This window comes from Nerophis ophidion, linkage group LG14 (genome assembly GCF_033978795.1).
Source record: "Nerophis ophidion isolate RoL-2023_Sa linkage group LG14, RoL_Noph_v1.0, whole genome shotgun sequence".
NCBI classification, from domain to species: Eukaryota; Metazoa; Chordata; class Actinopteri; order Syngnathiformes; family Syngnathidae; genus Nerophis; species Nerophis ophidion.
In genome coordinates, this window is record NC_084624.1 from 52,703,651 (window position 1) to 52,727,777 (window position 24,127).

At 42.2% G+C, this 24,127-nt stretch overlaps 2 protein-coding genes across 4 annotated transcripts in view; one reads left to right on the forward strand and one right to left on the reverse strand.

Annotated features, from left to right (window-relative positions):
- The first annotated feature begins 1,582 nt into the window (after positions 1-1,582).
- Positions 1,583-24,127, forward strand: part of LOC133568849 (vasoactive intestinal polypeptide receptor 1-like) — a 115,195-nt gene continuing 92,650 nt past the window's right edge. The window contains exons 1-2 of one of the 3 annotated variants that reach the window (XM_061921026.1): positions 1,583-1,768; positions 24,005-24,127. The exon at positions 24,005-24,127 is cut by the window's right edge and continues 29 nt beyond it. The gene's annotated coding sequence lies outside the window, so the exon portion shown is untranslated. The remainder of the gene's footprint in view (positions 1,769-24,004) is intronic. The other 2 variants (XM_061921025.1, XM_061921027.1) reach the window with 2 other exon arrangements.
- On the reverse strand, positions 18,272-22,525 carry cfap300 (cilia and flagella associated protein 300). The gene is made up of 5 exons (XM_061921032.1): positions 22,491-22,525; positions 18,930-19,084; positions 18,673-18,845; positions 18,477-18,543; positions 18,272-18,409 (listed from the first exon to the last, which is right to left on the reverse strand). Exons 1-5 carry the CDS (start codon positions 22,510-22,512, stop codon positions 18,278-18,280), a joined length of 549 nt encoding a protein of 182 aa, XP_061777016.1. The 5' UTR covers positions 22,513-22,525; the 3' UTR covers positions 18,272-18,277.

Here is a 24,127-nt window from a genome sequence, read left to right on the forward strand (position 1 = left end):
CTTGAACATCCTTCCACACAAGTCATCACAAATTACAGTAGAACCTCCAATTCCAATGTGTTAAAAATCAGCATCACACAAGAATGACTTCAGCTCAGCTAGCTTCAAAAAGATTCTACTTTGTATTTTTGTGAGATTACCGTATTTCCTTGAATTGCCGCCGGGGCGCTAATTAATTTAAAACCTCTTCTCACTCCGGCGTTTACCAAAGGCATGCAGTAAATTTAGGCCTGCGCTTATAAATTTGAGTGTGATGTAAGGATACCATCATGAAAAGCATATTTAATAAAACAAATATTATGGTCTTACCTTTACTTATAAATCAATCAATCAATCAATCAATGTTTACTTATATAGCCCTAAATCACTAGTGTCTCAAAGGGCTGCACAAACCACTACGACATCCTCGGTAGGCCCACATAAGGGCAAGCAAAACTCACACCCAGTGGGACGTCGATGACAATGATGACTATGAGAACCTTGGAGAGGAGGAAAGCAATGGATGTCGAGCGGGTCTAACATGATACTGTGAAAGTTCAATCCATAATGGATCCAACACAGTCGCAAGAGTCCAGTCCAAAGCGGATCCAACACAGCAGCGAGAGTCGTGTTCACAGCGGAGCCAGCAGGAAAACATCCCAAGCGGAGGCGATCAGCAGCGCAGAGATGTCCCCAGCCGATACACAGGCGAGCAGTACATGGCCACCGGATCGGACCGGACCCCCTCCACAAGGGAGAGTGGGACATAGGAGAAAAAGAAAAGAAACGGCAGATCAACTGGTCTAAAAAGGGAGTCTATTTAAAGGCTAGAGTATACAAATGAGTTTTAAGGTGAGACTTAAATGCTTCTACTGAGGTGGCATCTCGAACTTTTACCGGGAAGGCATTCCAGAGTACTGGAGCCCGAAATGAAAACGCTCTATAGCCCGCAGACTTTTTTTGGGCTTTGGGAATCACTAATAATGAAGTCCATGCGGACCTCCTTCTAATCAAAAGGATCGATAACTTGTTTATAGAAGTCTTCCTGATCTTTCTTCAGTTTTTAAAGTCTCGATGGAGATCTTCCTTTATTGCCTCCTGCTTCGATTGAAAGTCCAGTTTAGAAAACTGTTTTATTTTAGATATGTAATCCTCCATGTTAAAAGTGCAAGCAAGAGGAACAAATAAACGATCGCTGCTCACTCTTGCGGCTTGTTGTCACTTCTTCTGCAGCCGAGTAGTTGCAAGATGGATCACTAGCGCCCTCTACCACCAGGAGGTGGGAGTCATTTAATGACCCAATTGACACACGCAGCTACGGTATATTAATAAAACATAGCTGCTTACTGTTCTTTTTAGCATATTCAATAGCTTGGACCTTAAATCCTACTGAATAGCTCTTAATCTTCTTCCCTTTATGCAATTTTCAATGATTGAAATCATCCTCCTCCATTTTGAAAATGATGACATGTGAAGTGTCACTCGTGACGTGACGAGTTTGACCCGGCGGAAATTGTAGGCATATGCTAATTATTTGGCGACGACGGAAATTCTAGACATGCACTAATAAAAATAATATTTTGCGAAACGAGTTTGACCCGGCAGTAATTCTAAGCAGGTGCATACTATATACCCGGCGACAATTCAAGGAAATACGGTAGCTGAAGTGTGTTTTGCTTTGTTTTTAACTTTCTTGTGGCACCTCCACAGAGGAGTGACGGCAGAGAAGAAAAGAGATAACCACAGAACAGGAATGACATGCTTTGACATCTACACCACGCAGCAAAGGGTGAGAACATTTCATGACTATGATCATTACAGTTTTTACTTTGGTTATCTTTTTCCTCCTTATTTTACACTTGTAGCAACATTTAGATGAATTCTACTTCAATTTTCCTATGGGAAAATAGATATTGGAGCTAATCAAACGTCATCCACCAGAGTTTCCACTGTAATTTGTTTGATGAGTCAATGAGTAATATTTTACAAGCACACAAATAATTAACCACAGCAGTGCTCAATTAAGAGATCTGATCAAAAGTATGACAAAAAAAAGTTGAAATCAAAGTGCACAAAGACAATATGATCCCTTTGTGATATTATAGTTTGCTCTTATAAATTACAACCACAATCACATCACAATTTCAAGCCCAATAAAACAAAAGGATGAAATGAGGCAAAAACAAAAAACAAAAAAGAACACAAATTAGTTAAAACTGTTAGCATAAACCAGGGGTCCCCAAACTTATTGACCCAGGGCCGCATCGGCTTAAAACTATTTTGCTGGGGCGCTCACACTGTGATGTCACGTTATCCATGGGAAAGTGGCTTTTTACACAATATAATTGACCTGAGCGGCTAGGAGACCCCGACAGTAACAAGCGCTAGAAAATGGATTACAAAAGACAGATTTGGGGCCATAGTTTGGGGACCCCTGGTATGAACAGTAAGGATGCCATTAAAAAGATCATTGCAAAGCATAAAATACTTTACAAGTTTTTAAAACTTTACATCCAAAATGCATTTCGTCCGCCCACTTTCATAGCAATTAAACATGCACAGTGCCCTAATTAGGAGTCTGGATGCTGTTGCGACAAAGGAGAACATTGACATTTTGGACATGCAAATTAATCAGTAAACAATTTCAATTATTGCAATTCAAATCTGTTTTGAGCAAAGCTTTTTAAAACACTCACCTTAGGCAACTGAAAAAAATAAATGGATGAATATATAAATACTTTGCTTGTTTTACAGCATTTTCTATTAGGGATGTCCCGATACAACTTTTTCACTTCCGATACGATACCGATATTGTAGCCTTGAGTATTTGCCGATACCGATATCAATACGATACGATATAGGCACGAACCATACATATATTTATTCCTTATTTTGTTTTGTAGAATGTTAGAAAAGGCTTGATAAAGTGATGTTACTGTTACTGATGTTGTAGTGTTAAAACAGAAAACAATAGTCAGCAAGAGTAGGTATAGGAAAAACGGACCCATTTATTATTAACCAATAGGTTACATAAATTTTAACCTTCAACATAAGAGTATTACCTCAACAAACCCAATAAAAACAAAATGTTATATTTAAAGTGCAAAATAACCACTAATACCAACATAATTATACAATTGAAAAGAATAAATTAAAAATAAATTAGAAGACCCTGAAAAATAACCTAAATAAATCCAATAAAAAAAACAAAAAATGTTTTAAAGTGCAAACAATTCAAGTTCATTTCAGTTATTTTTTTACTGTCAGCATATGTTGGAAACAACTGTGGGCAGGGACAACAACCACAAAAACAACACAATATTGTCCACTGTCCAATTGCTCTAAATTAAGAGTTCACAGCTCCAGTTTCACTGACTGACTATGCCCAAAACAATGTAGTAATTACTCTTAGTCTTCACTGAAGAATAGTGTAAACACAATAAACATATCACTCTAATAACAAGAGCATAAAACAAATAATAATCAGTCAGTGCTGACTACCCTTACTACTCCTCCTCCTCCTTCTCCACTTTCTGCAGTCCGAGCATAATGTGGAGATTTTTTTTAAAGAAGATGAGCATTTCGGCATGCTGTGAGTTAAAATACTTCCACACAGCCGACATCACTACACTTTGCTGAGCACACGCGTTGTCGTTGTTGTGATCACGTGGGCTGTGCATGCTGGATCAGAGACGATCTTCTTCCGCGGCCGCCACCAACGTTAATTAAGGGGCATTGCCGCCACCTACTGTGTTGGAGTATGATCAAACCAGTCACCTATTATAGAAGTGCTGCAGCGGCAAATGGACAGCTTATATCGGAGCGCTTATATCGGAGTTTTTAGATTCATTCCGATAAAATCCGATATTCACTTTTTTGGCTAATATCGGACCGATTTCCGATATCAATATCGGATCGGGACATCCCTATTTTCTATGGCAATATATTTTGGTAAACCTGCACAAATTCATTACATCTAAATAGAAGTGCTATCAAAAAGGATGCCTCTAGAAAAGAAACTGAGTTATTTTGAACTACACATGTTGAGATCCGACCACACAGGCGCCAACTAAACTGGAGACTGCAGATTGCAGAATCTACAAATAAAAGTCAAATTCAAATAATACAAATTGGATGTACAGTGAAACACGCACTGAACATTTTCTTGGAGACAAATAAAAATAAAACCCTCAGTATTTTTAATCTTTGTGCCCTGGACATGGAGGGTGTGTTGTGTGGTCATTTTATTAATATATATATATTTTTTTCAAATGGAAAAAAACATTTATCCATACAGGGAAATATACATTTCCTTGCAATGAAGCATTTTGCTTTTAATTGTGCTGCTCTATATCAGGAGTCACCAACCTTTTTGAAACCAAAAGCTACTTCTTGGGTACTGATTAATGCGAAGGGCTACCAGTTTGATACACAAATAAATTGCCAGAAATTGCCAATTTGCTCAATTTACCTTTAACTCTATGTTATTATTAATAATTAATTATATTTATCTTTGTGGAAACACTGATCATCTTAATGATTTCCCACAATAAATATATATTTTTGATGACATGTTTTAAATACGTTAAAATCCAATCTGCATTTGTTAGAATATATAACAAATTGGACCAAGCTATATTTCTAACAAAGACAAATCATTATTTATTCTAGATTTTCCCAAACAAAATTTTGAAAATAAATTCAAAAGACTTTAAAGATTTAACTTTGATTCTACAGAATTTTTGGATTTTAATAATAAGTTTGAAGAAATATTTCACAAATATTCTTTGTCGAAAAACAGAAGCTAAAAAGAAGAATTAAATTAAAATGTATTTATTATTCTTTATAATAATAAAAAAAATATACTTCAACATTGATTTAAATTGCAAGGAAAGAAGAGGAAGGAATTTAAAAAGGTAAAAATGTATATGTGTTTAAAAATCCTAAAATCCTTTTTAAGGTTGTAAGAGAAAAACTAGCTAATTCGAATCTTTTTGAAAAAAATTAAAAAATAATTTATGGAACATCATTAGTAGTTTTTTCCTGATTAAGATTAATTTTAGAATTTTGATGACATGTTTTAAATAGGTTAAAATCCAATTTGCACTTTGTTAGAATATATAACAAATTGGACCAAGCTATATTTCTAACAAAGACAAATCATTATTTCTTTTAGATTTTCCAGACCAATTTTTTTAAAAGAAATTCAAAAGACTTTGAAATAAGATTTAAATTTGATTATACAGATTTTTCTAGATTTGCCAAAATTATTATTTTTTTTAATTTTGATCATAATAAGTTTGAAGAAATATTTTACAAATGTTCTTCGTCAAAAAAACAGAAGCTAAAATGAAGAATTAAATTATTTATTATTCTTTATAATAAAAAAAATAAACTTATTTGAACATTGATTTAAATTGCAAGGAAAGAAGAGGAAGGAATTTAAAAGGTAAAAAGGTATATGTGTTTAAAAATCCTAAAATCATTTTTAAGGTTGTATTTTTTTCTCAAAAATTGTCTTTCGGAAAGTTATAAGAAGCAAATTGAAAAAAATAATGAATTTATTTAAACAAGTAAGGACCAAGTCTTTAAAATATTTTTAAATTCTATTTGAGTTTTGTCTCTCTTAGAATTAAAAATGTCGAGCAAAGCGAGACCAGCTTGCTAGTAAATAAATAAAATTTAAAAAATAGAGGCAGCAGGTAAGTGCTGCTATTTGAGCTATTTTTAGAACAGGCCAGCGGGCGACTCATCTGGTACTTATGGGTGACCTGGTGCCAGCGGGCACCACTTTGGTGACCCCTGCTCTATATTATAATGGTGGTGTGCCCAGAGACACACCACCAGCAGAAAATGTTACAAAAATAAACTCCACCAGGTACTCCTCATCGCGCCTTATTTTGAGTTTGTTGGTGTTTTCCTGTGTAGTGCTTTAGTTCTTGTCTTGTGCTGTTATGTTGGTGTTTTACTGTAGCAGCTTCATGTCATCCTTTGGGCGCTATTCCCCTCACCTGCTTTGTGTTAGCAAGGCTATTGAAGTTGTTGCTATTCTTCTTTGTGTGGACATTGTTGCTCGCCACGTCATGTACGGATGACCTTTATGGACGCCGTCTCTGCTCCACACGCTGCAAGTTTTTGCTGCCGTCCAGCATTCTGTTTCTGTTTACTTTGTAGCCAGTTCAGTTTTACGAAGCCATCCCTATGCTGCATTGGCTTTTCCTTTCTGGCTTAAAAGGCCTCCTGAAATAAGATTTTCTTATTTAAACGGGGATAGCAGGTCCATTCTATGTGTCATACTTGATCATTTCGTGATATTTCCATATTTTTGCTGAAAGGATTTAGTAGAGAACATCGACGATAAAGTTTGCAACTTTTGGTCGCTAATAAAAAAGCCTTGCCTGTACCGGAAGTAGCAGACGATGTGCGCGTGACGTCACGGGTTGTGGAGCTCCTCACATCTGAACATTGTTTACAATCATGGCCAAAAGCAGCGAGAACGATTCGGACCGAGAAAGCGACGATCCCCCCATTAATTTGAGAGAGGATGAAAGATTTGTGGATGATTCGTGGATGAGGAAAGTGAGAGTGAATGACTAGAAAAAAAAAAAGACTATTTAGTGCGAGCGATTCAGATGTTATTAGACACGTTTACTAGGATAATTCAGGAAAATCCCTTATCTGCTTATTGTGAAGTGAAGTGAAGTGAATTATATATATATAGCGCTTTTTCTCCAGTGACTCAAAGCGCTTTACATAGTGAAACCCAATATCTAAGTTACATTCAAACCAGTGTGGGTGGCACTGGGAGCAGGTGGGTAAAGTGTCTTGCCCAAGGACACAACAGCAGTGACTAGGATGGCGGAAGCGGGAATCGAACCTGCAACCCTCAAGTTGCTGGCACGGCCACTCTACCAACCGAGCTAAACCGCCCCAATAATCTCACTAAAACTAGTGTTTTAGTGAGATTAAATGGTCGTACCTGTACAACCTGAATGAAGGTCACCCCCGCACCTTTCTTCAGCACCAGTCGACGGGTGGTGGCGATGCCCATCTCTGCCCTTCGCAAGGGACCCTCTTCGAAACACGATCTTTCGAAATGATCGCTGCATAATACACTGTACTTTGTGTGTGTGGTCCAATCCAACCGTGTTCGCTTGACCGCTCTGTTCCATAGTAAAGCTTCACCGTCATCTTTCGGGAATGTAAACAATGAAACACCGGCTGTGTTATTGTTGCTTAAGGCGGCCCCAATACACCGCTTCCCACCTACATCTTTCTTCTTTGACGTCTCCATTTTTCATTGAACAAATTGCAAAAGATTCAGCAAGACAGATGTCCATAATACGGTGGAATTACGCGATGAAAACAGACTTATAGCTGGGAACGGTGCTGGAACAAAAGGTCCTCTACAACGCGTGACGTCACGCGTCATCATACCGCAACGTTTTAACATGATACTTCCGCGCGAAATTTAAAATTGCAATTTAGTAAACTAAAAAGGCCGTATTGGCATGTGTTGCAATGTTAATATTTCATCATTGATATATAAACTATCAGACTGCGGTAGTATTGGGTTTCAGTAGGCCTTTAAGCATTACATACTTTTCAACCTGCACGCTGTGGTCTGCATATTGGGATCACAGTCCTACTCAGCACATACACTAAGGAACGGCACAGTATTTGGAGATTTTAATTATTAGGTGAAGTTTCATAAATTCCCAGGGCACACCAGACAATATCGCACACAGTGTGCCGCGGCACAGTGGTTGAAACACGGTGCTTTAGAAGAGGCCCTGTTTTAGACATGAACAGCTGTGTTAAAAGTTATAACCAGTTAGAAGTGGGCAGTAAGAAACTATTATCAGCATCCATACATACAATAAATGTTTAACAGTTAAGCATATTCGACAAGTGAGTGATATAATATAATTATGCATAAATGACAGCCGCACACACCTGTAGGGCTGCTGAACACGTGGCGCATGAAAGCAGCCTCAAGCTAAAGTTGACACTTATTGTCCCTTCCACGACTCAGAACACGTGTTCAAGTTTCTCAGGACGGTCAAATACAACTTTTAAAACACTTACTTTGTGTCGTATTGTAAGTTTGAAGGCCGAGAGAAGCAGTTGTCTTCGTGCTGCCTCGGCTGTAATCCGACCCAGAGAGAGATCACGTGTTGCGGACCCTTCTATTCTCGCTCGGAAGCTTTTTTTTTTTTTTTTTTTACTCTTTAGTCCTCACAGTCATGTTATTCTGCATCATTTGTACTAAACTGTGTTGTTTTATCAGACTTTGAAAAACAATAATAGGTCAGTATTGAATAGAAAAAGCGAAAGTCATGTTTGCAAGTTTTCACTCGAAATGGGTTGATCCATGTGCGTGAAAGACTTCATTTCCCACAATGCAACAAAATACGGAAGTGGAAAAGAGTTTTGACAAGACCCTTTTCTTTTATTTGACGTCTAATTCAGTGTTCAATAATGACATTTCTTTCGTCTCCTTAAAGCACATTGTATTTTCAGGTATGAGATTATTTTAAAGCCTGTTTTCTTTCATTTGGCGTCTCATTTAAATGTTCCGTAATGACATTTCTTTTGTTTGATTGATTGAAACTTTTATTAGTAGATAGCACAGTTCAGTACATATTCCGTACAATTGACCACTAAATGGTAACACCCCAATAAGTTTTTCAACTTGTTTAAGTCGGGGTCCACCTTCATCAATTCATGGTATCAATTCTTTCATTTCTGTAAAAACACACTTTGTTTTTTACAAGACAACATTTTCGAAAGGCCACATTTTTTCACATTTCATGTCACGGTGGAACAGGGGTTAGTGCGTCTGCCTCACAATACGAATGTCCTAAGTCCGATCCTGCGTGGAGTTTGTATGTTCTACATGTGAATTCCTGGGTTCTACTCCGGCTGCCTCCCACCTCTAAAGACATGCACCTGGGGATAGGCCCCTCCCACCTCCAAAGAGTGCACCTGGAGATAGGCCCGCCCACCTCCAAAGACATGCATCTGGGGATAGGCCCCTCCCACTTCCAAAGACATGCACCTGGGGATAGGCCCCTCCCACCTTCTAAGACATTCACCTTGGGATAGGCCCCTCCCACCTCCAAAGACATGCACCTGGGGATAGGCCCCTCCCACCTCCAAAGACATTCACCTGGGGATAAACCCCTCCCATCTCCAAAGACATGCACCTGGGGATAGGCCCCTCCCACCTCCAAAGAGATGCACTTGGGAATAGGCGCCACCCACCGACCTCCAAAGACATGCACCTGGGGATAAGCCCCTCCCACCTCCAAAGACATGCACCTGGGGATAGGCCCCTCCCACCTCCAAAGACATGCACCTGGGGATAAGCCCCTCCCACCTCCAAAGACATGCACCTGGGGATAGGCCCCTCCCACCTCCAAAGAGATGCACCTGGGAATAGGCGCCACCCACCGACCTCCAAAGACATGCACCTGGGGATAAGCCCCTCCCACCTCCAAAGACATGCACCTGGGGATAGGCCCCTCCCACCTCCAAAGACATGCACCTGGGGATAAGCCCCTCCCACCTCCAAAGACATGCACCTGGGGATAGGCCCCTCCCACCTCCAAAGACATGCACCTAGTGTGTGAATGTGAGTGTGAATGTTATTTATCTGTGTTGGCCCTGCGATGAGGTGGCGACTTGTCCAGGGTGTACACCGCCTTCCGCCAGATTGTAGCTGAGTATATAATATATAATATTATATTATCCATCCATCCATTTCCTACCGCCCGTCCCTTTTGGGGTCGCGGGGGATGCTGGAGCCTATCTCAGCTGCATTTGGGTGGAGGGCGGTGTACACCCTGAACAAGTCACCACCTAATCGCTGGGCCAACACAGACAGACAGACAAAATTCACACACTAGGGACCATTTAGTGTTGCCAATCAACCTATCCCCAGGTGCATGTCTTTGGAGGTGGGAGGGGCCTATCCCCAGGTGCATGTCTTTGGAGGTGGGAGGGGCCTATCCCCAGGTGCATGTCTTTGGAGGTGGGAGGAAGCCCAAGCAGTCACAGGGAGAACATGCAAACTCCACACAGAAAGAACCCGAGCGCAGGATTGAACTCAGGACCTTCGTATTGCGAGGCCTATGTAGTAACTGCATTATGTTATATTTGTGTATAATATATACAATATATAACAAATCCCAATTACCAGGTACAATATAACAGTATATGTAACAGCTGCAGCAATAAAAAAAAAAGGGCAGCATAACATGGAAAATAGATCTAGCAGAAAATATAGATTAAAATGCATACAATACCTTAAAAAAGGACAAATAAATATAAATAAATAAAAACATACGTGTGAATGTTTTGGTGCATTCCCACAATTAAACTAAGGAGGGCAGTGTGGTCCCAAAGCCGAGTCGCCCCGCAGTGCCCACCACCACCAACACCCTCCTTACCCATCTTCCACCAGAAATCCCACCCGACAAAAGCCCAGGAGGCCTCAGTCCCGCACCCACAGCAGGCCCACCATGATCAGTCATGCAACACACACTTTCACAACAACATACAAACCAATCAATAAATAACTACTTCGCAACAAAACAAGAGGAGCACAGTCTTAAAAAATGAATGGAATCTAAAGCATTTATATCCAAACTTTAAAAGCTTTTAGTGTACCTGTTTGTGGGATTAAACTATGTTGGATTGGGTAGAAATGTAGTACAGTGTATTACAGAGCCCGTTTCTATATGAGTTGGGAAATTGTGTTAGATGTAAATATAAACGGAATACAATGATTTGCCATTCCTTTTCAACCCATATTCAGTTGAATATGCTACAAAGACAACATATTTGATGTTCAAACTGATAAACTTGCAAATAATAATTAACCTAGTATTTCATGGCTGCAACACGTGCCAAAGTAGTTGGGAAAGGGCATGTTCACCACTGTGTTACATCACCTTTTCTTTTAACAACACTCTATAAACGTTTCGGAACTGAGGAAACTAATTGTTGAAGCTTAGAAAGTGGAATTCTTTCCCATTCTTGTTTTATGTAGAGCTTCAGTCGTTCAACAGTCCGGGGTCTCCGCCGTCCTATTTTACGCTTCATAATGCACCACACATTTTCCATGGGAGACAGGTCTGGACTGCAGGCGGGCAAGGAAAGTACCCACACTCTTTTACTACAAAGTCACGCTGTTGTAACACATACTGAATGTGGCTTGGCATTGTCTTGCTGAAATAAGCAGGGGCGTCCATGAAAAAGACGGCGCTTGGATGGCAGAATATGTTGTTCCAAAAGTTGTATGTACCTTCCAGCATTAATGGTACTTTCACAGATGTGTAAGTTACCCATGCCTTGGGCACTAATGCTCCCCCATACCATCACAGATGCTGACTTTTGAACTTTGCGTCGATAACAGTCTGGATGGTTCGCTTCCCCTTTGGTCCGGATGACACGATGTCGAATATTTCCAAAAACAATTTGAAATGTGGACTCGTCAGACCACAGAACACTTTTCCACTTTCATCAGTCCATCTTAGATGATCTCGGGCCCAGAGAAGCTGGCGGCGTTTCTGGATGTTGTTGATAAATGGCTTCCGCTTTGCATAGCAGAGCTTTAACTTGACCAACTGTATTTAGAGACAGTGGTTTTTGTTCCTGAGCCCATGTGGTGATATCCTTCAGAGATTGATGTCGGTTTTTGATACAGTGCCGTCTGAGGGATGGAAGGTCATGGTCATTCAGTGTTGGTTTCCGGCCATGCCGCTTACATGGAGTGATTTCTCCAGATTCTCTGAACCTTTTGATGATATTATGGAGCGTAAATGTTGTAATCTCAAAATTTTTTGCAATTGCACTTTGAGAAACGTTGTTCTTAAACTGTTTGACTATTTGCTCACGCAGTTGTGGACAAAGGGGTGTACCACGCCCCATCCTTTTTGTGAAAGACTGAGCATTTTTTGGGAAGCTGTTTTTATACCCAATCATGGCACCCACCTGTTCCCAATTAGCCTGCACACCTGTGGGATCTTCCAAATAAGCGTTTGATGAGCATTCCTCAACTTTATCAATATTTATTGCCACATTTCCCAACTTCTTTGTCACGTGTTGCTGGCATCAACTTCTAAAGTTAATGATTATTTGCCCCAAAAAAATGTTTATCAGTTTGGACATGAAATATGTTGTCTTTGTAGCATATTCTGAGTTGAAAAGGATTTGCAAATCATTGTATTCTGTTTATATTTACATCTAATACAATTTCCCAACTCATATGGAAACGGGGTTTGTAATATGAGCCGGTTTAAGAAACAGTACAAGCAGATGGTGCTCAAAAGTTACAAAATAACTATTAAAGCTAAATGTCGGATATTACTCTTTGACACTTGCTATGTGACACGGGTAGAAACAAATAAGCTCTGCTTTATCGTAATCGCCACAACTACTCCATATGCTCTATCTCTCCACCCGGTCTCCCTCTCTTTACCCAACTGGTCGAGACAGACGGCCGCCACACAGAGCCTCTGTAAGTTCTGTCCAATGTTTCGTCCCACAGGGGAGTTTTTCCTTGCCTCAGTTGCCAAGTGGCCAAGTGCTGGCTCATGCATGTGTGGTTCAGTCGGTTCCTCTCTTTCAATAGCCGTGATGGCACATAGGGGTCCAAGTAAAATAGATTGGTTGACCTTGAAGTCCTACTGGTGATAACATATTATAAGAACAATTGACAACACATGATTATAATGCTGTACATTTTCAAAAAAGAAGGGACAACATATCAATGGCAGCAACAACTAGGGACAATAATGTCTGTCAGGAGTCACACCGTCCACTCTCCTAACCTTCTCTTTAAGGGAAAGGGCAGAGTGTTATCATTTAAACCCGGAGGGGAGGATGTGTAACCTTTAAAACCTTTCACTTTTGTGTGGAGGGGAAACAAAACTGTTTTGTGTGTACATGGTCATAAGGATACTGTTAGAGATGCTACCTGCTGGCCCCACTATGGACTGGACTCTCACACTATTATGTTAGATCTACTATGGACTGGACTCTGACACTATTATGTTAGATCCACTATGGACTGGACTCTCACACTATTATGTTAGATCCACTAAGGACTGGACTCTCACACTATTATGTTAGATCCACTAAGGACTGGACTCTCACACTATTATGTTAGATCCACTAAGGACTGGACTCTCACACTATTATGTTAGATCCACTAAGGACTGGACTCTCACACTATTATGTTAGATCCACTATGGACTGGACTCTCACACTATTATGTTAGATCCACTATGGACTGGACTCTCACACTATTATGTTAGATCCACTATGGACTGGACTCTCACACTATTATGTTAGATCCACTATGGACTGGACTCTCACTATTATGTTAGATCCACTATGGACTGGACTCTCACACTATTATGTTGGATCCACTATGGACTGGACTCTCTCACTATTATGTTGGATCCACTATGGACTGGACTCTGACACTATTATGTTAGATCCACTATGGACTGGACTCACACTATTATGTTAGATCCACTATGGACTGGACTCTCACTATTATGTTAGATCCACTATGGACTGGACTCTCACACTATTATGTTAGATCCACTATGGACTGGACTTTCACTATTATGTTAGATCCACTATGGACTGGACTCTCCCTATTATGTTAGATCCACTATGGACTGGACTCTCACACTATTATGTTAGATCCACTATGGACTGGACTTTCCCTGATATGTTAGATCCACTATGGACTGGACTTTCACTATTATGTTAGATCCACTATGGACTGGACTCTCACTATTATGTTAGATCCACTATGGACTGGACTCTCACAGTATTATGTTAGATCCACTATGGACTGGACTCACACTATTATGTTAGATCCACTATGGACTGGACTCTCTCACTATTATGTTAGATCCACTATGGACTGGACTCTCACACTATTATGTTAGATCCACTATGGACTGGACTCTCACACTATTATGTTAGATCCACTATGGACTGGACTCTCACACTATTAACTACATCCACTATGGACTGGACTCTCACACTATTATGTTAGATCCACTATGGACTGGACTCTCTCACTATTATGTTAGATCCACTATGGACTGGACTCTCACACTATTATGTTAGATCCACTATGGACTGGACTCTCACACTGTTATGTTAGATCCACTATGGACTGGACTCTCACACTATTATGTTAGATCCACTATGGACTGGACTCTCACACTATTATGTTAGATCCACTAAGGACTGGACTCTCACACTATTATGTTAGATCCACTATGGACTGGACTCTCACTATTATGTTAGATCCACTATGGACTGGACTCTCACACTATTATGTTAGATCCACTATGGACTGGACTCTCACACTATTATGTTAGATCCACTATGGACTGGACTCTCACACTATTATGTTGGATCCACTATGGACTGGACTCTCACACTATTATGTTGGATCCACTATGGACTGGACTCTCACACTATTATGTTGGATCCACTATGGACTGGACTCTCACACTATTATGTTAGATCCACTATGGATTGGACTCTGACACTATTATGTTAGATCCACTATGGACTGGACTCTCACACTATTATGTTAGATCCACTATGGACTGGACTCTCACACTATTATGTTAGATCCACTATGGATTGGACTCTCACACTATTATGTTAGATCCACTATGGACTGGACTCTCACACTATTATGTTAGATCCACTATGGACTGGACTCTCACACTATTATGTTAGATCCACTATGGACTGGACTCTCACACTATTATGTTAGATCCACTATGGATTGGACTCTCACACTATTATGTTAGATCCACTATGGACTGGACTCTCACACTATTATGTTAGATCCACTATGGACTGGACTCTCACACTATTATGTTGGATCCACTATGGACTGGACTCTCACACTATTATGTTGGATCCACTATGGACTGGACTCTCACACTATTATGTTAGATCCACTATGGACTGGACTCTCACACTATTATGTTAGATCCACTATGGATTGGACTCTGACACTATTATGTTAGATCCACTATGGACTGGACTCTCACACTATTATGTTAGATCCACTATGGACTGGACTCTCACACTATTATGTTAGATCCACTATGGACTGGACTCACACTATTATGTTAGATCCACTATGGACTGGACTCTCTCACTATTATGTTAGATCCACTATGGACTGGACTCCCACACTATTATGTTAGATCCACTATGGACTGAACTCTCACACTATTATGTTAGATCCACTATGGACTGGACTCTGACACTATTATGTTAGATCCACTATGGACTGGACTCTCACACTATTATGTTAGATCCACTATGGATTGGACTCTGACACTATTATGTTAGATCCACTATGGACTGGACTCTCACACTATTATGTTAGATCCACTATGGACTGGACTCTCACACTATTATGTTAGATCCACTATGGACTGGACTCACACTATTATGTTAGATCCACTATGGACTGGACTCTCTCACTATTATGTTAGATCCACTATGGACTGGACTCCCACACTATTATGTTAGATCCACTATGGACTGAACTCTCACACTATTATGTTAGATCCACTATGGACTGGACTCTCACACTATTATGTTAGACCCACTATGGACTGGACTCTCACTATTATGTTAGATCCACTATGGACTGGACTCTCACTATTATGTTAGATCCACTATGGACTGGACTCTCACACTATTATGTTAGATCCACTATGGACTGGACTCTCACTATTATGTTAGCTCCACTATGGACTGGACTCTCACACTATTATGTTAGATCCACTATGGACTGGACTCTCACTATTATGTTAGATCCACTATGGACTGGACTCTCACACTATTATGTTATATCCACTATGGACTGGACTCTCACACTATTATGTTAGATCCACTATGGACTGGACTCTGACACTATTATGTTATATCCACTATGGACTGGACTCTCACGCTATTATATTAGATCCACTATGGACTGGACTCTCACTATTATGTTGGATCCACTATGGACTGGACTCTGACACTATTATGTTAGATCCACTATGGACTGGACTCTCACTATTATGTTGGATCCACTATGGACTGGACTCTCACACTATTGTGTTAGATCCACTATGGACTGGACTCTCACACTATTATGTTAGATCCACTATGGACTGGACTCTCACTATTATGTTGGATCCACTATGGACTGGACTCTGACACTATTATGTTAGATCCACTATGGACTGGACTATCACTATTATGTTAGATCCACTATGGACTGGACTCTCACACTATTATGTTAGATCCACTATGGACTGGACTCTCACACTATTATGTTAGATCCACTATGGACTGGACTCTCCCTATTATGTTAGATTCACTATGGACTGGACTCTCACTATTATGTTAGATCCACTATGGACTGGACTCTCACACTATTATGTTAGATCCACTATGAACTGGACTCTCACTATTATGTTAGATCCACTATGGACTGGACTCTGACACTATTGTGTTAGATCCACTATGGACTGGACTCTCACACTATTATGTTAGATCCACTACGGACTGGACTCACACTATTATGTTAGATCCACTATGAACTGGACTCTCACTATTATGTTAGATCCACTATGGACTGGACTCTCACTATTATGTTAGATCCACTATGGACTGGACTCTCACACTATTATGTTAGATCCACTATGGACTGGACTCTCACTATTATGTTAGATCCACTATGGACTGGACTCTCACACTATTATGTTAGATCCACTATGGACTGGACTCTCACACGATTATGTTAGATCCACTATGGACTGGGCTCTCACACTATTATGTTAGATCCACTATGAACTGGACTCTCACTATTATGTTAGATCCACTATGGACTGGACTCTGACACTATTATGTTAGATCCACTATGGACTGAACTCTCACACTATTATGTTAGATCAACTATGGACTGGACTGTCACACTATTATGTTAGATCCACTATGGACTGGACTCTCACTATTATGTTAGATCCACTATGGACTGGACTCTCACACTATTATGTTAGATCCACTATGGACTGGACTCTCACACTATTATGTTAGATCCACTATGAACTGGACTCTCACTATTATGTTAGATCCACTATGGACTGGACTCTCACACTATTATGTTAGATCCACTATGGACTGGACTCTCACACTATTATGTTAGATCCACTATGAACTGGACTCTCACTATTATGTTAGATCCACTATGGACTGGACTCTCACTATTATGTTAGATCCACTATGGACTGGACTCTCACGCTATTATATTAGATCCACTATGGACTGGACTTTACCTGATATGTTAGATCCACTATGGACTGGACTTTCACTATTATGTTAGACCCACTATGGACTGGACTCTCCCTATTATGTTAGATTCACTATGGACTGGACTCTCACGCTATTATATTAGATCCACTATGGACTGGACTTTCCCTGATATGTTAGATCCACTATGGACTGGACTTTCACTATTATGTTGGATCCACTATGGACTGGACTCTGACACTATTATGTTAGATCCACTATGGACTGGACTCTCACTATTATGTTAGATCCACTATGGACTGGACTCTCACGCTATTATGTTATATCCACTATGGACTGGACTTTCCCTGATATGTTAGATCCACTATGGACTGGACTTTCACTATTATGTTAGATCCACTATGGACTGGACTCTCACTATTATGTTAGATCCACTATGGACTGGACTCTCACACTATTATGTTAGATCCACTATGGACTGGACTCTCACACTATTATGTTAGATCCACTATGGACTGGACTCTCACACTATTATGTTAGATCCACTATGGACTGGACTCTCACACTATTATGTTAGATCCACTATGAACTGGACTCTCACACTATTATGTTAGATCCACTATGGACTGGACTCTCACACTATTAACTAGATCTACTCGACGTCCATTGCAACGGTTCCCTCAAAGGTTTCTCATTGTCATCCTATTCGGTTGAGTTTTTCCTTGCCCTGATGTGGGATCTTAGCCCAGGATGTTGTTGTGGCTTGTGCAGCCCTTTGAGACACTTGTGATTTAGGGCTATAAAAGCAAACTTTGATTGATTGATTAATACATGTAGGATGGACTAATTCATCTCTATTATATCTGAAAGCACAACATTGAACATATTTGTCAGCATCCTTGTTTATTGTGACTCTGAAGGCCTCAGAAGGAGATCAAAGGGACATGTTTCCGATCCCAAAAGAGTGGCAGAGTAGAGTCACGTGGCGCTTGAAGGGGTCCACGACCATGTAAGCAAAGGTCTGCTCCTCCTCCCGTCTCCCTGGGTAACACCGGCCCAGTTCATCCTGCAGGATAAAACACACTTTGAGAAGGAGTACACATTTCTGGTCAGTGATTGAAGAGAATATTTACAAAGGCGTAGACTTTGAGCACCGTGGAGACCACGCTGATCCGGCTGGTTTCTGGATGCTTTTGAACGCTGCAGACAGGTAGAATGGAACTTCAAACATTGCCCGAAGTGTGCTTTGACATTGTGACCGACTGGTTTCTAGCGTATCAGCATCCGGTGTGATGTGTGGCTCTCATGGGAGAAAACTCCTGTGCACACCTGATGAGGTCTTTGTACATTTTCTTGGTGGTGCTGATGTAAGGCTCAATGGTGTCCTCGTACTGATTCAGCTCTCCTCCGAGGCAGAGATGCTTGAAGAGGCGAAAGAGAAACTCCCCTCGCTCGGCGCTCCCGACTACATGGTAGTGCTGGGAGTCCTCCTCTTGCAGCATCTGCAGACACAGAGAAACTTCTGCTGAGGCGGGGAAAAAAAAACCCACAGTGGAAAGGGCTGTGAAGTGAATAAGAAGGTTCACCTTTCGGAGTTCGTCGTAGTCGGGGTGGACTTCGTGGAAGCATGTGGCGATGCGGCCTGCGCTGTTCACGATGCCACAAGTGTAGATGGGGTCAAATAAGTCCATGGAGATTTTGGTGCATGGTACCACCTCCACATCCACTTCCACGGACACAGCTAACAGAGTTGGATAGCAAGTAAATACAGAGCCTGCATTGTAGACATGTTTCATGATCCTTATATGACTAATGTTTGCCTTTAAGATGTTGATTATGATTTTAATGGGACGGCGTTGCGGACTGGGAGAGTGGCTGCACGCAACCCCAGGGTTCCTGGTTCAATCCCCACTTAGTATCAACCTCGTCACGTCCGTTGTGTCCTGAGCAAGACACTTCAGCCTTGCTCCTGATGGGTGCTGGTTAGCGCCTCGCATGGCAGCTCCCTCCATCAGTGTGTGAATGTGTGTGTGAATGGGTAAATGTGGAAGTAGTGTCGATCCGTTATGGTGAAGAAGGAGCTGAGCCGGAAGGCAAAGCTCTCAATTTACCGGTCGATCTACGTTCCCATCCTCACCTATGGTCATGAGCTTTGGGTCATGACCGAAAGGATAAGATCACGGGTACAAGCGGCCCAAATGAGTTTCCTCCGCCGGGTGGCGGGGCTCTCCCTTAGAGATAGGGTGAGAAGCTCTGCCATCCGGGAGGAACTCAAAGTAAAGCCGCTGCTCCTCCACATGGAGAGGAGCCAGATGAGGTGGTTCGGGCATCTGGTCAGGATGCCACCCGAACGCCTCCCTAGGGAGGTGTTTAGGGCACGTCCAGCTGGTAGGAGGCCACGGGGAAGACCCAGGACACGTTGGAAAGACTATGTCTCCCGGCTGGCCTGGGAACGCCTCGGGATCCCCCGGGAAGAGCTAGACGAAGTGGCTGGAGATAGGGAAGTCTGACTTCCCTGCTTAGGCTGCTGACCCCGCGACCCGACCTCGGATAAGCGGAAGATGATGATGATGATGGAAGTAGTGTCAAAGCGCTTTGAGTACCTTGAAGGTAGAAAAGCGCTATACAAGTACAACCCATTTATTTATTTAATGAGAATAAAACACAGGCAATATACACTATATTGCCAAAAATATTTGGCCACCTGCCTCGACTCACATATGAAATTGAAGTGCCATTCCATTCCTAACCCATAGGGTTCTTCAATATGACCTTTTGCAGCTTTTACAGCAGGGGTCTCAAACTCAATTTACCTGGGGGCCACTGGATGCAGAGTCTGCGTGAGGCTGGGCCGCAAAAAAAAGATTTCTTAATAAAAATATTTCTTAATAAAAATATTTTTAAATATCTTTATTTTTTTAAAAATATCTTTATATGGATCGTGAGATCGACAGGCGGATCGGTGCGGCGTCTTCAGTAATGCGAACGTTGTATCGATCCGTTGTGGGGAAGAAGGAGCTGAGCCGGAAGGCAAAGCTCTCAATTTACCGGTCGATCTACGTTCCCATCCTCACCTATGGTCATGAGCTTTGGGTTACGACCGAAAGGATAAGATCACGGGTACAAGCGGCCCAAATGAGTTCGGGTCTCTCCCTTAGAGATAGGGTGAGAAGCTCTGCCATCCGGGAGGAACTCAAAGTAAAGCCGCTGCTCCTCCACATCGAGAGGAGCCAGATGAGGTGGTTCGGGCATCTGGTCAGGATGCCACCCGAACGCCTCCCGAGGGAGGTGTTTAGGGCACGTTCGACTGGTAGGAGGCCACGGGGAAGACCCAGGACACGTTGGGAAGACTATGTGGCTGGTGAGAGGGAAGTCTGGGCTTCCCTGCTTAGGCTGCTGCCCCCGCGACCCGACCTCGGATAAGCGGAAGATGATGGATGGATGGATTTATTTTAATTTTAAACACAAAACAAAATTTAAATATGAATGAACAAAATGAGAATTAAGTAAATAAATCAATCATAAGTAATAACAATAATAATTTGATTTCTCCAGTCAGCAACAATGTGTGAGGCAACGTAAATTCCATCCATCCATCCATCTTCTTCCGCTTATCCGAGGTCGGGTCGCGGGGGCAACAGCCTAAGCAGGGAAACCCAGACTTCCCTTTCCCCAGCCACTTCGTCTAGCTCTTCCCGGGGGATCCCGAGGCGTTCCCAGGCCAGCCGGGAGACATAGTCTTCCCAACGTGTCCTGGGTCTTCCTACGTGGCCTCCTACCAGTCAGAAATGCTTGAAACACATCCCTAGGGAGGCGTTCGGGTGGCATCCTGATCAGATGCCCGAACCACCTCATCTGGCTCCTCTCCATGTGGAGGAGCAGCGGCTTTACTTTGAGTTCCTCCCGGATGGCAGAGCTTCTCACCCTATCTCGAAGGGAGAGACCCGCCACCCGGCGGAGGAAACTCATTTCGGCCGCTTGTACCCGTGATTTTATCCTTTCGGTCATGACCCAAAGCTCATGACCTATGGTCATGAGCAACGTAAATTAAACAATTAAAAAAACAAATAAGGGTTTGAATTGGTCCCGGTTATCGGGGACAGTTATTACTGACGGACAGGTGTCGCCGTGTGACTGCAGCCAGGCACGTAAGAAAACGATCGTCTCCATGGCAACGTTTCTGTCGCTTTCACTCATTTGCCGCTTTTCCACTAATGCAGGGGTAGGCAACCCAGAACGTTGAAAAAGCCATTTTGGTCTAGTGGAAAAGCGGCAAAACGTTTCTCTGCTCGAATCACGCGCGTGATGTCAATGTTCGGCCCTCGAGGGCCAATTACCACACCTTGATTGGTAGATTCCTTCAGCTCAGCACATAACGCTGTCAAGCACCATTCATATAAAACTTGCGGGCCGCACTAACATTAAACTTTCATATTAAGGTGGGGGCTGCAAAATAACGTCTCGCGGGCCGCAATTGGCCGTGTGTCTGAGACCCCTGTTTTACAGCTTCAACTCTTCTGGGAAGGCTGTTCACAAGGTGTGTTTACAGGAATTTGTGAGGTCACACACTGATGTTGGTGGCAAAGGCCTGGCTCTAAGTCTGCGTTCTATTTCATCCCAAAGGTTTTCTATCGGGTTCAGGTCAGGACTCTGTGCAGGCCAGTCAAATTCATCCACACCGGACTCTGTCATCCATGTCTTTATGGACCTTGCTTGATGCACTGGTGCACAGTCCAACATGTTTTGGTATCCTGGAATATTCAAAGTTCCTCTCACTGGAACTAAGGGGCCAAGCCCGACTCTTGAAAAACAACCCCACAACATAATTCCCCCTCCACCAAATTTCACACTCGGCACAATGCAGTCCGAAATGTATTTTGGTTCTATTGGTTTTCATTCAAATCTTTTACCTATTTCAACTTTTTGTATGTAAAAAATATAACAATACATGGATACAACAATAGCAATGCAACATTATGAACACAATAAAATACAAACAGATATTTGTTTACATAAGAAGTGAACCTCACTATGCTGGTATGGATCTAATCTGAACGTTATCTCTTTGATGTCCAGACTATCGATATTTGGAAGGATCCCAGCCATCCAATGTCATGAAAAATGTAGAAAAAGAGGGCAGGACTTACTGAGAGGCTCCCAGGCTGCCATCGTTCTCAGATTGGACAACACCTTGGCATCTTCTTCCGCTTATCCGAGGTCGGGTCGCGGGGGCAACAGCCTAAGCAGGGAAACCCAGACTTCCCTTTCCCCAGCCACTTCGTCTAGCTCTTCCCGGGGGATCCCGAGGCGTTCCCAGGCCAGCCGGGAGACATAGTCTTCCCAACGTGTCCTGGGTCTTCCCCGTGGCCTCCTACCGGTTGGACGTGCCCTAAACACCTCCCTAGGGAGGCGTTCGGGTGGCATCCTGACCAGATGCCCGAACCACCTCATCTGGCTCCTCTCGATGTGGAGGAGCAGCGGCTTTACTTTGAGCTCCTCCCGGATTGCAGAGCTTCTCACCCTATCTCTAAGGGAGAGACCCGCCACACGGCGGAGGAAACTCATTTGGGCCGCTTGTACCCGTGATCTTATCCTTTCGGTCATGACCCAAAGCTCATGACCTATGGTCATGAGCAACGTAAATTAAACAATTAAAAAAACAAATAAGGGTTTGAATTGGTCCCGGTTATCGGGAACAGTTATTACTGACGGACAGGTGTCGCCGTGTGACTGCAGCCAGGCACGTAAGAAAACGATCGTCTCCATGGCAACGTTTCTGTCGCTTTCACTCATTTGCCGCTTTTCCACTAATGCAGGGGTAGGCAACCCAGAACGTTAAAAAAGCCATTTTGGTCTAGTGGAAAAGCGGCAAAACGTTTCTCTGCTCGAATCACGCGCGTGATGTCAATGTTCGGCCCTCGAGGGCCAATTACCACACCTTGATTGGTAGATTCCTTCAGCTCAGCACATAACGCTGTCAAGCACCATTCATATAAAACTTGCGGGCCGCACTAACATTAAACTTTCATATTAAGGTGGGGGTCGCAAAATAACGTCTCGCGGGCCGCAATTGGCCGTGTGTCTGAGACCCCTGTTTTACAGCTTCAACTCTTCTGGGAAGGCTGTCCACAAGGTTGCGGAGTGTGTACAGGAATTTGTGAGGTGGCAAAGGCCTGGCTGTAAGTCTCCGCTTTATTTCATCCCAAAGGTTTTCTATCGGGTTCAGGTCAGGACTCTGTGCAGGCCAGTCAAATTCATCCACACCGGACTCTGTCATCCATGTCTTTATGGACCTTGCTTGATGCACTGGTGCACAGTCCAACATGTTTTGGTATCCTGGAATATTCAAAGTTCCTCTCACTGGAACTAAGGGGCCAAGCCCGACTCTTGAAAAATAACCCCACAACATAATTCCCCCTCCACCAAATTTCACACTCGGCACAATGCAGTCCGAAATGTATTTTGGTTCTATTGGTTTTCATTCAAATCTTTTACCTATTTCAACTTTTTGTATGTAAAAAATATAACAATACATGGATACAACAATAGCAATGCAACGTTATGAACACAATAAAATACAAACAGATATTTGTTTACATAAGAAGTGAACCTCACTATGCTGGTATGGATCTAATCTGAACGTTATCTCTTTGATGTCCAGACTATCGATATTTGGAAGGATCCCAGCCATCCAATGTCATGAAAAATGTAGAAAAAGAAGGCAGGACTTACTGAGAGGCTCCCAGGCTGCCATCGTTCTCAGATTGGACAACACCTTGGCATC